The following is a 13,995-nucleotide window of genomic DNA, read 5'->3' on the forward strand; positions in this document are numbered from 1 at the left end:
CAAATAACATGCTACGAAATTCTTTTTGCGCTGAAGTGTACTTGACTATCTCGAAAATAACCGTAAGTACGCCATAAAAAGTCCAATAGTTACAAGCGAACTGAGCGAGAGGCCCAAGTACAGTATTTGCTGCGTCAGCTATCAACACGTCTTATCACTCCAAGCTTGACACAAGCCTTACGACGCTCTGCTTGGGGATTCCTGTGGCCTGTGACTAGAAGTGCGAAGTCTTAAATTATACTCCTTGTAAAACCAGAATCCTAGAAATGCTTGCTACAAATTGTAGGAGACTGTTTATGTGTCCACAAAATCCCTGGGTTCCCCCTCACGTTAAACAGCTAGGTCCCTTTGTCTCCTAATATCATCATTCGATAGAAATATATGAAAGGAAGTTCCATTACCTTTAACTTGGCGAGATTTACAACACGGCACACTACAATACACAATTTTATTTAAACACAAGACACAACACTGCTATTTACATATAAACTGCTCTACAAATGGTATTGCATGATTTATTCGTAAGGTTTTTACCTCATATGAATGCAACGTTTACGCAAGTTCGCTCGAAAAACTCGCTTTTTCTCTACGTGTTCTTCACAAAGAGCTCTTAGCACCCATCATATTCTGTGTCAAACACCAGACCAATGCCTTTGTTGAAGTATACCTGTAACACGATACTCTTGGCTTATCAATTTTAAACACACTTAAGCTTTCTCACACTGTAAATCACTCCCTTTTCGGTCAAATACAGAGACATAATTTACATGGTACGTAATGAAAATGATACGAGTAAGGGCGCCAGAAAGTGAACCTAGAAACAAAGTGCGGAATAAGATTGGACCATCGCTCGCAATGTTGTCTCGCGTCTCATTTCTAGGCCTTGTCTTATAACATAGACCACGGTGTATACATAGTGCAAATCTCTCCCTAATATGCCACGGAAAGGAAGCATGTGTAATACGTAGTAATAGTAGTAGACAGAAAGGATCCTGGTCATCCGTATGTGCACTGGAGATAGGACGTATGTGTAGTATCGACACCGGTGCACACATTGGAGCTCTTCACTCGGACTTGTTGGGTGTATTGCTGTTCATGTGTTGTTTTATGTTTGTGGTGTGAATTTAGTGTATGTATGTGTTGCCAGCTGCGTCGCCCTTCTAGTTCGGGGCGTGGTTGACACAGTCATCTAGTGTTACAGTGTGACAGTGCTGGATGATGACCCATCCAGGTACTGACCACGCCCGATGTTGCTTTAGGGGTTGCAACTGGCTGCAGTGTTTTCTTTTTAAGCAAGTTTTCATTCCTTCCGTGAAGGGGGAGGCCAGCCACCTAGAAGGTAACGCCTTCTCTCTGGCCAGGAGATTCAGGCGGGTTAAAGCTTAACTGAGGAATTTAGTAGTTGGGTAAGGGATGTGTGAAAATAAGGAGATGAGAGGGGTTTGGCCTATTGGCTAAACGTATTTGTACTTTTTCTTACATTCTGAATTTTATAAAAATATTATTTATTTATTTATTTATTTATTTATTTATTTATTTATTTATTTATTTATTTATTTATTTATTTATTTATTTATTTATTTATTTATTTATTTATTTATTTCCAATGGGCCTATACAGAGGTTGCCTCCAACCTGGACCCTGTGTTGTTAGCAATGAACCAAACAAATATAAGATTAAAATAAAAAACACGCCCAGACCACCACCCGGTGCGGCCTGGATTATTTTGCCTTCCGTGCGGTGTTTACTGCGTTTTGGAGTCTGGCGATTTCAAGGTAGTCAGCGTCTGCCAGTAATCGCGAGGCTGCTCACGATATTGAGAGGCATTTGAAATAAAAGGAGTAATAGCTCCCGCCAGTAGTGGTAACCGCTGGCGAGAGAATATTCTCAATAATAATTATTGGGAATCGTGAGGCTACTCACGATGTTGAAAGGATGAACAAAAGTCAAAGAAATGAGATGATAGGAATAATTATCAGGAATCGCGAGGCTACTCACTATCCTGAAAGGATAAACAAAACAAAATAAAATAAAATAAAATAAAATAAAATAAAATAAAATAAAATAAAATGTTTGTCCAGCCCTTGTCCCGTTTCCCTACGGGGTCGGGTATGAGGTGAGATGGATTTGTCGTGGCGGTTTTTTATGACCGGATGCCCTTCCTGACGTCAACCTCATCAGAGGAGTTAATGAGAGATGAAATGAATGACGTGATATATGATAGTAGGGAGAGGGTGAAACCCGGTGCCGGCACATAGCCTACTCCTGTCGAATAGCACCAAGGGGTCTGCTCAAGGCTTAACGTCCCCATCCGACGGACGAATCACCATCAACAGCGTCATATGCCCTCACTCCATATGAGCACTGCGGAGAGGTTTGGAATTTAATCCAGGCTTTTGGCACGCAATCTAGTGATTAGAAATTGTATACCACCACCTCCCCTACCCTGCCGGCCAACATTCTGATGGTGAAATTTTTTTCGACCAACGGGACTCGAACCGGCTAACCTCGGTGTTAGACCGTTTTAGACTTCAGCGCCTTAACGATCATGGCCACCAGGAAATAAAATAAAATAAAATAAAATAAAATAAAATAAAATAAAATAAAATAAAATAAAATAAAATAAAATAAAATAAAATAAAATACGTAACACAACACTGTGCAAACTAATGCCTGGTGCTTACTCATCTGTTCCCTGCAAGGGGGCAGCCGACCTAATATTATGATATACCACTGTTGCCCTGCCCCGATAGAACATGACCTTCTGCTCAGTGGGCAAACCTTCAAAAAATTCCAAGTATATAGTTTGGTATATTTAAATTTAAGCTTTATCAAGCTGTAGTACATACATGGTTTTAAGTGTCTATTATATTATTAATATACAAGGTTTCCCATAACAATTGTGTTTGCGGATCACGTTGTCCATTTTTAGCGCTACTTGTTATAGCGTACGCGTTAACAGGCTATGTTATTGGGAATAAAATTTAATTTAAGCGTCTTTCGTTTAGCAGAAAGGAACTGCTACTACTAAACGTTTCCATTCCTCTCCCACCGGGCGAGTTGGCCGTGCGGTTAGGGACGCGCAGCTGTGAGCTTGCATCCAGGAGATAGTGGGTTCGAATCTCACTGTCGGCAGCCCTGAAGATGGTTTTCTGTGGTGTCCTTCACACCAGGAAAATGCTGGGGTTGTACCCTAATTAAGGCCACGCCCGCTTCCTTCCAACTCCTAGCCCTTTCCTATCCCATCGTCACTATAAGGCCTATCTGAGTCGGTGCGACGTAAAGCAAATAGCGAAAAAAGCATTCCTCCCCTGAGGGGGGGAGGCGGGCCTCCTAGACGGTTACACCGTCTCCTCAGGCCAGGAGATTTGTATCGGAGAAGGAGGTGGCCGGTAAAGGTGAAAGGTTGGCGGTCGTGGCCTATAAAAGGAACTGTCGCGGTATTCGCCTTAGTCGAGCATTCAACATTGAAATGAACAACGAAATAATCAACACCTGCCATAGATTAAAGAAACAACCCACTCAGCCTTCAGCGGGAATTATTGTGATATTTGTGGAGAGAGCAGGTAAAGGAAACTTTATTCGCAGTCGTAAAGTGAAGAGGAACCTGAGTGCATCCCAGCTTGTGTTTCCAAGTAATGGAATAATCTACATAAACCAGAACTTAACTACTTATCGTAAGAATATCTTTGGGCATTCGTGCATATTGGAGAATGAGAAAAACTACGCGAATTTCGGGGTGGATCGTTCAGGCAACATAGATATCCACAAACGGGAAGAGGACCAGTACGTGTATAACCTGTAAACACTTAGAGACGTCAGTAAGTTAAACTAAAAATGACTTATATTTCAGATTCATAATGGATTCTAATACAATTTACATTAATTACCAGAATGTGAGAGCACTCACTACCGAACTAAATTAATTTTACGTAAATGTATCGAATCACAACATGATGTATTGTTGATTTCCGAGGCATGGCTAACTAGTTGCGTCTGCAATGGTGAACTCTTAGAAAATAGGTATAATATATATCGCAGAGATGAAATGCTGTCAATCAGGTGATTATATCACAACAGCTAGATTTAAAATTTAAATATATTGAGGCAGTATCTGTTGAAATAGTGTTACGTCATCATACCTTCCACCTGTCTGTGATCTAGAAACATACATAACATTACGTTATAATTTATTTGAAACTAACGAAATAATTCAAAGCCAGGATATCATACTTCAGCTGATTACAAACTCCCATTAATAGTTGGTTCAGATTAATATATGTCATATAGTGGAATCACATGCAATTCCCTAGATAATTTTATGTCTCTGTATCAATTGAAATCTCTCAATAATGTTTTGAACTCTTGATATTGTTTTAACTCTGGTGTATCTGTAACCAGAGAGCAATATCCATTATATCAGAAGATGCACACCATCCTGCATTAATATTTCATCTAGAAGCAAAAGTTGAACGCCATCGAATAAAGCAAATTCGCACTATACAATATTGTATGATTTTCAGACAGCAAACTTTCTTGGTGTACATAACATGCTTCGAGAAACGGGCAGATCCGAGTTGCGAAAAATTGAGGATGTAGATGAAGCAGTAGAACATTTTTACGTAAAAGTAAATTCCGTCTGTAAAACCACGGTCCACGAAAGAGCATTTTTTTCGAGAACCAAATACCCGGTTAAGTTTACTTCGGAAAGGATTCATAATACTAAGCTGAAAGAATTCTATAGAAGATTTCAACATGTTTTTGATCACAGTCTGAAATTCAAAACAACACCATTCTGGAATTATACAAAATAAGCGAACTCAAAAAAGTCCACACTTGCAGAGTATGAAGCTTAATAATATTATATCAGGTAATAGTCAAAGTATTTCCATTGGTTTTGCAACGTCCCTTAAATCTGTATACTCTTCTTCTCCACCTTCTTGCGCTATTCCGGATACACCGCGATTACTGGTAAACGATTCCTTAGGAGTACAAGTGAATATAAAGCACCTATTATGGAATTGAAGACCAAAAATTCATGTGGTCCTGATGGGATACCTCCATACGTCCTAAAAGCATGTTCTGAAGGGTTACGCATTCCTCTTCAGGGAGTGTATAATTTGATACTTCAGAAGCAAACATTTCTCAAAACTTGGAAAATATCGAGAATTTGTCCAACTTTAAATTTAAATCTGGAGACAATAATATGATTGAGAATCACCGACTTGTCTGTATTTTATGCGCTTCATGCAAAATCCCAGAACAGATTTTATGCTGTCGTATTTTCGCTCATGTAAAGAGGACTATAAATGAATATAAGCATGGTCTTTTGCATGGTAGATCGACAATAAACAATCACATTAATTTTACGCAGTATTATTTTAATGTGCTACATAGGCAAGGAAATGTTGCTGTAATTTACTTGGATTTGTCGAAAGCCTTTGATAAAACTGATCACGACATTATATTGGGAAAGCTTTCTGAATATGGAACGACTTCTCCAAAGTTAAAACTGATTTCATCTTACGTTAGCGATATAATTTTTTTGGCATATCGCAGTTGTAATTCAGACATTTTTCTGTATATTCTGGTGTTCCACAGGGTTCAAACCTGGGTCCGTTGCAGTTTAACCTTTACATCAATGACCTACCATCTGAGAGTTTTCGAATGGTCATTTATATGCGGATGGTGTAAAGCTTTATAACGAAATAAAATGTGACATAGACAAACTACAATTATACGAGTGGAGTATAGAAAATAATTTATATTTCAATATAAAGAAATGTTGCTTCTTAAAACTTACGCACGGCAAATCCCCTACAGAACATGTGTACTCCATAACAATGAAATAATGACGCAGGTTAATTCAATTAATGATCTAGGAGTACGAATTACAAACGAATTTTAGTTTAACTCACTCATTTATGACACAAACTATGATGTATACAAGGAACTATGCTTCTTAATCCGATACACAGGTTACCTGAATAATATTCAAGCCCTCAAACTTTTGTTTAATACACTGGTGAGATCCAAACTTTAGTACGCGTTGGTAATTTAGTCTCCCCTTTTTAAATTCTTAACAATACCATGTGGAGTAAGAAACGTTTCCTAAGTTATCTGTACATTAAAAAAATAACAGGTGTGTCCCTAGAGTCATAATTCACTATAAAAATCTGCTGAAAGAATTCAACTTTACTTCATTGCTACACAGACGTGTAATAAATGATCATTCATACCTCCATAGAGTTATCAGTAATGCGGTAGATCAGACATCATCACGTAGTTGCTCCAGGGAGCCGGTGTTACTTGCTCTGCTCGGGACGGCTGTCTGTCACGTGACAAGAGAGCAGCGGTCAGGCGGGTTGCATACCGTGGTCGTACTGTACCATATGAACAACAGCTTAATAATAATAATAATTTGGAGCATGGATCGTGTGTGACAAACAGGACACAGATTACAGAGTACAACAGGACAAGAAAATTATTCATTGACAAAGGAAATATACAGCAGTGTGCAATATTTCCGGAATAAATAGATCTTCACGACATTTTATGTGATTTTTACATATTCTTTGTACTCTCATTAACATACATTTCAATATTTGCATGGCATTACTGGTTATGACATATAAAATACGCGAACTGAAACACATCACTCGGGGTGTACTCATCCTTCAAGGGACCTTTGGGTTCGTTTAGATAGTATTGTATCAGTCGCAAAACACATTTCAAATTTTCAAATTTTCATCGGTGACCTTACTGCTGTGTCTACATTTACAAATCTTCATTAATGATAACACCTGTTCACATAAATAAGTTGATCCGAATAAACTTACAATATGAACATTAAATGTGTACTATCTCGGAAATCTCTCCCGTGGAAAACGAACATCCAATTCATTCAAACTCTTTGTGTTTGCAAACCTATCTTTCAATTGAGTATCGCACTGTAAGTCAATCAGTTCTAGCTGCAGTTCTGGTCTAACAGTTGAATATCGTGAAACCCACTCTCAAAATCATCATATAGTGACATTAAAACCTCTTTATATCCTTCTAATATTTTTTAATGTGATTCAATATTTTATTACATGTTCAACATTTTGTTATATTATTTTCTGGAACAAATAAATACTGTTCTTCCCACGAAGGTTTGAAACTTGTTGGGGTCGATGGTCTACGCTGTGCTGAACTCTCTTCCATAGTAAATGAAACATTAACCGACTAGATTTAAACGTCGTATGGTGTGAGGATAAAGACGGAAACACACTACTGTCACCTCACGTGTAGTTCACGCGTATCGTATCGTGTCGTAATCTAAAAGATGTGCTATACCTTCGCGCCACTGGCCAGCAGTATGTACTACGTCATACACTTCCCCTACTTTTTCCCCTACTTGCTGGCTAAGCTGCTCTCGTTCCTCAAGAGCGGGGAGCAAACTGACTCCGAAGGCATTTCGCTCTCGATTGACGATGCCTGTGGTAGATAACAATTACTTTCTACAACAATTCTCGTTCAGTACCCGGAAAGGAAGTTTAAGATACAGACATCTCTTGTTTCTTCCGATTTCTAAAACAGTATTTTATGGAAGCTCATCACTGTTTAGAATGTGCACTACATATAACGTTATAGTACATAAATTTCCTGTTCTTGATTTAAACGTTGCTGTTGTTTACAATGATTATGTAAAATTATTGAAGATGTCCCGTAGATAAAAGTAAAGGTCGCACTGTTCTAGGCACCTTGAGTTCAGTTAAAGAACTATTTCTAAAAGTATATTCTATAGGTGTATGTATATACTATGTTTATACTTATTTCATGGCTAATTTTCCTTTTAGATTTACCTGTAACCTTGCAGATTATACAAAAACTACAAGGGAGTTCCTTTAAAGTCACGAATCGGTTAATTACTTAATATTAAATCCTAAGATTATGATAACACTCATTGCTCCTGTAAAACTATTTGCTGGTACTCTGTAATTGCTCAAACATTTTACCAGTGTTAATGTATAAGTTTTGTTTGTTTTCATGTCCGTATTACGATACATCATAATGTATCATAAATTGAGAACGTATACTACGTAAGCCACCTGTAATTAGAGAGTGATCTCTGTTTGTGGTGCAGAATAAATAAATAAATAAATAAATAAATAAATAAATAAATAAATAAATAAATATCTTGGGTAAGGTTATCCGAGAAGGAAGAAATTCGCTCAAAAAAGAAGAAGGAAACGAAGATCGGCTTCGATTAGGCCCCAGACACAAACGTTGTCTGGCGTTGTCGGACGACTTAGCCATATTTGCCAACAACATCCGTTCAGCAATGAGGAAGATAAACCTTTTTAAAGAAACAGCAGAAAAAGTTGGACTAAAAATCTCCTTTGAGAAGACGAAATACACGACGGACATCAGTGATGGTCCAGAATGATGTTTACAGACCATGGAAAGACTGGAAGAGTACAGAAGTTTAAGTACCTGTGTGAAGTAATCCAAGAGAATGGGCTAGAAGAAGAAGAAGAGACCAATATCCATAACAAGAAGATGCTGAGTTTCGGAGTCAAATTAAGATATACAGCACTATTGTTAGACTAGAAATATGATTCGGAGACCCTGCGCAAATCGAAAAGGAGGAGTTAATCAACTGCTTAAAAGAGAACGCAGGCTGGTACAGAATATCTTAGGCAACGGGTGGATTAACGGGCAGGTTCGAAATAAATCCAAAAACGAAGTATACAACAAGATGGAGCCTATAACAACAACAATTAGAAAGAGAAGATTTATGTTTTATGGGCACATCTTCACTATGAGTAATGACCGGATCACAAAGAACTTCTGGAATTTTCTAGAACCAAACATATCTACGTTGAGATATTTCCAAGAGTGTGATAAAGATCTGAGGGAGTGGGCATGGCGGAGGATGAAATGAATAACAGGGATAATTTCTGAAGGATGCGAAAAGCTATCAGGGTTTCATGGTGTATACAGAACCCAGAAGAGGGAGAGGAGAGGACAGGCTCAAGAAATAATGGCAGGGTGTCAAAGCTGGGAGACGAACAAGACACAGACACTGAAAATGAGATTGGTTGTTAACACGCAGTCCATAGAGGCTCAGTCGAAAAATAAAATAAGAATAATGATAACAGAACATTCATTGAACTATTCCCGTAAAATGTTGTTCGATTTAATTAGTAAATACCTCTTTAGATTTTGTACGTAGTTACTTAATGACCACGAACAGCATTCACATTATTTTTTATAGAGAACTACGCATACTGGAATTACTTTTTGAGTTTATGTTACTTATTGGTGAGAAAATGTTTAAACTGTGTGTTCACTTCTTCCGATATACTTCTTGTATCCAAAGCTTTCGTCTTTCCGTCTAATTTAAACGTGGAAAAAGAAAAACAGACAATATCTGGCGTAGTTTTCTTGTAGGTGTTACTACACCCGAAAACACAAGTGTTTGTTCCATTTTCGCTTTCCAGGAATTTCGGTATCTGACATCCACGTGCTTACTCCGCTCTTTTTCTCAGCCACTAAATGGTAACCACACTTGCCACCGGAGTGGTGCGCACGGGCCATCCATCTGAATGTTAGTACTAGCACGGCCGACTTGATGCAGCGTGCCTTCTATTTCAACACACTCTATTTATACAAATCTACAACCCGTGCACCTCTCAAGGTCACTGTTGCTAGGCAACACATTTTGTGACGTCACTTCCGTTACACATTTTGTCATGTCACGCAAATTTTCGAATGACCTTCAGGCCTAAGACATATTCACTTAAAATGATAATACACAGAATGTCTTGTTATTGAATGAGTATTGTCACACACTTTTGTAAGTGGTCAGACGATTACGGGTACCTACTTGTTTGTTTTAGGTAAAGCGACTGGCATGGTGACAACAACTCGCATAACGCACGCGACGCCTGCGGCCCTATACGCACACTCGGCAAGCAGATACTGGGAAGATGACTCTAAGATGCCATCCTCAGCAAGAAAGTCATGCAAAGATATTGCCCGTCAATTGGTCGAAGACGATCCTGGACGTAGCATAAATGTAAGTTGAATGCTTAAGTTCTTTGTTTGCTTCTGTGTGTATTGATAACATGTTCTGCAATGATATAAAAATTTGAAGGGCATGAGATGTTTTGAAACAAGTAAATCGAAGAAGTTTTCATGATAGATTAACTCCTAAAGCATCGATCGTACTGATTATAGTTCACATTCTTAAAAGAACAAAAGCACTCCAAGTATCTAATGAATTCTGATGTTTGACGACGCCAAGACTTGATTATCGTGGATGATTTAGAAGCCAAGTAATCCACACAATGATTTATTGCTTTACCGTGATACTTAATGTTCCATTAAGCCACCTATCGAGAATATTGACACACTGATGATGTTTATTGACCGCCAAAGTCAACAGGCATTCCTCATACATTATAGGCTTACGTACCAACAAAAGAAACCCAAGGTCTATATAGTTTAGTATCTACAGGCAAAATAAGTCCAGTGACGTTACAGACGATCGTAGCAAGTACTGTTGTCCGCCTTGTTTTGAGCTGATATGTCTGGGTTGGTGAGTGAGCGACGTTTCGCTACCATTACCGTGGGCTTTATCATGGCTCACTGACATCAGCTCCGTCTATGAAATGTGAACGCAATATTGTATCAAACCTTGTAAAATGCACTTAAGCTTGCGCAAACGTTATGATGAACATTTAAGCATATCACAAAAATGATTTCAACTGTTCCCTTCATCAGCATTACTAGATTTGAAATATTTAACGCTTTAGGAAGCGCACCTGCATAGTTTACATTACGGCTCGAGGGGTTTAAATAGGCTTTTTAGTGGAAAATGTGCATTTAACACTTATTTGCATATTTATGAATTATGAATAAACTTTTATTTGAAAATCTATACTAAACACATATATATTTCTGAATGATGAATAATATTTTTGTTCAGACATCTGCATTAAACAGTTACAGTATTTAGTTATGAATATTATGAGTAAGACTTTCATGCGCTATATAACTTGCATGAATTCTGAGTCATCCTATACAATAATAAGTCTTTATGAACGAAGTTCAATGTACATACATTATTTATGATATCTCATTATTATCAGTATAAAATGTATGTCCTTCTTCCGTTTCCTGCCTGACATACTAGCCACATAGTGTAACAGTATGAAACTCGTGTTACTGATTAGGAACAATATGAGTACATGTGCACAATTTTCTGTTTATCTACCATTTAACTAATGCGTGTGTGTTACCTCGTCATCCAGTTTCAGATAACTAACACAATTTCTTACAAATTTCTTAAGATGAAATAATTGTCAGCCAAATATTTTAATTATATTTAGCGTCAGCGCTGCTATCGGAAATGTATCCACCTCACAAGGAGTTCCAAAATAGTATAATATTATTTATGGTGATAAAGAAATTGCTTACAAACGTTTTATGGGTTGTTTTCGGTAATTATATCGCTACCAATTTAAGATATCTGATTTTTTTATCTCTAACAACTAACGAACTGCATATTATGCAGACGTAACTCATGATTAACAGGATAATGGAATTTATTGAGTATTTGACATCTGAGAATGTTAACAACCAATATGAACCAAGTCCGTTTGGAACAGTTTAAAGAAACTGAGTCGTGAAGGTTCTAGCGCATAATTAATTCCTGAAAATTTAAATTGTTTAGAAAATGCTTAATGCCTAAGGGATTTTCTAACTTAAATTTTGACAAACATTGAACATATGAAATGACAAGTTATTAACCCTGGCGAACAATTTCATTTTGTTAAAACAAAGGTCTTTGTTCACTCTGGTTGTGAATTTTAATTTAATGGATGAAACAAAAATTAAAATTTAAGTAGTGAAATGAAATGTTCAATTTACTTTGTAGTAGTCATCACAGTCTGACCTTTATTTGTACTTGTAACACAATTAAATACAAAAATAGATTTTTTTAAAATATTTTTAACTTAACTACATCAGCACAATTCAACTCAATCATTGTACACAAATTCATTACTATGACCTTACCCGTAGTTTACAATATAAGTTGACCTTGTAGTAATCTCATCTGGGAGATTGTTGAAGAAGTGATGATGAATTTGAGGTATTTCGGGTAAGAGGCCCTTCGTGTCCATCTCCATAGCTGCAGAGTTCCTTCGTTTAATTCCATATATGGTCTCTTGAATGGCAGGTGACAATGATAATATACGGTCATCCTGCACTACTTTTTGCGCAAGAATTACCTTCAAAAAGTACATACCTTCATTCAGAGTTTCCTTGCTGAACATTCTGAAAGGGAAACTTTTAACCACCTTAACAAATAGGAGGTAATTAAAGGTTTGAATATCATGACTCCGTTCTTTTTTATTGTGCTTGCTTTCTCCAAAACTTTTGTGGATAATAGTTCCTCTGTCTGCATCTTTATCACTTTAAAATTACGATTCCTCCCCTTTGATGACTATTCTGGGATGTAGATATGTGTCAGATGATGAATCAGGAAGATAATATTCACCGTTAGACATGTTATTGACCAAATAAAACACATACACTCACGAGCAAAAAATGATGGTCTGTAGATTAATGGACTTGGTTCACTATGACAATGACAAATTCTTAATAACAATTACCTCGCACAGGAAATGCCGCCCGCTTTGAAGCAGCAAACGAGTTTTGGATGTAGTTTCTATGGCAGTGAATAAATCAAAGTCAATTTTACTCCCAGATTTAATTAATCCCCAAACTGACTCCTGATAAACTTGGTCCACCTTTGTTTTGAACCCCTTGTTTGTGAACAATCCACAAGTATTATTATGGTTACATGAACAAATATTGCAACTTGTGCACAAGTTTTGAACAACGAAAGAAGCAAGACTACGCAATTGTACTTAAGGCACTAGTCATTTTAATTGCAGATTGAAGATAACCAAATAAAGTGGTGGAATTCACCTGATTTAACAATAACTGATTTAATTATTCTAATTCTATTGAAATATTATTGACCCTAAATGAATTACAGTCCGCCTCTGTGGTGTAGTGGTTAGTGTGATTAGCTGCCACCCTCAGAGGCGCTGGTTCGTTTCCCGGCTCGGCCACAAAATTTGAAAAGTGGTATGAGGGCTGGAACGGGGTCCACTCAGCCTCGGGATGTCAAATGAGTAGATGTTGATTCGATTCCCACCTCAGCCATCCTGGAAGTGGTTTTCCGTGGTTTCGCACTTCTCCTCCAGGCAAATGCCGAGATGGTACCTAACTTAAGGCCACGGACGCTTCCTTCCCTTGTTCCTTGTCTATCCCTTCCAATCAACCTATCCCTCACAAGGCCCCTGTTCAGCACAGCAGGTGAGCCCGCCTGGGCGAGGTACTGGTCATCCTCCCCAGTTGTATCCCCCGACGCAGAGTCTGAAGTTCCAGGACACTGCCCTTGAGGCGGTAGAGGTGGGATCCGTCTCTGAGTCCGAGGGAGAAACCAACCCTGGAGTGTAAACAGATTAAGAAAAAAAAAATGAAATAAATTACAGCAAGATTTATTACAGTTTTTTTTGCAAACCCTAGTAGTGTTATTGAATACAATTCTTCCTGAAAGAAAGGGTGTAAGTGCAGTTGTAGTCCCATGACTTACAATGAGTGATTTAGAGAATGATAGATGACTGTTTGCAGTGCAGCCCTCTGTATCCACCATACATCTACTCACACCTGTCAATATTTCTGAAGTTTTAGCAACACATGCGGCGGTGATACGGCGATACGCAATGCATATTAGCTTTCACGTCCAATGTCAACGAGGAAGACGTTAGTGTAGTGATACTTCAGAGGTTGTACGTTTTCTTTAACTGATACATGAACAGGGTCACGAAAATTGAAGATCTTCCCGGAATAAAAATGTAAACCAAACTTTTTTGAAGAGTGAGATTTTAGTGGAGATAGGGTATGTGATCACGCCTCTGTGGTGTCATCTTA

General features: G+C 37.9%; 1 protein-coding gene across 1 annotated transcript in view; it reads left to right on the forward strand.

Moving 5' to 3' along the window:
- LOC136876009 (alkaline phosphatase, tissue-nonspecific isozyme-like) overlaps positions 1 to 13,995 on the forward strand; it is a 317,503-nt gene that overhangs the window by 239,887 nt on the left and 63,621 nt on the right. Inside the window, exon 4 of the mRNA XM_067149621.2 lies at positions 9,885 to 10,063. Within this exon, the coding sequence (XP_067005722.2) occupies positions 9,885 to 10,063 (179 nt within the window). The remainder of the gene's footprint in view (positions 1 to 9,884; positions 10,064 to 13,995) is intronic.

Source organism: Anabrus simplex, chromosome 6 (assembly GCF_040414725.1).
Source record: "Anabrus simplex isolate iqAnaSimp1 chromosome 6, ASM4041472v1, whole genome shotgun sequence".
NCBI lineage: Eukaryota > Metazoa > Arthropoda > Insecta > Orthoptera > Tettigoniidae > Anabrus > Anabrus simplex.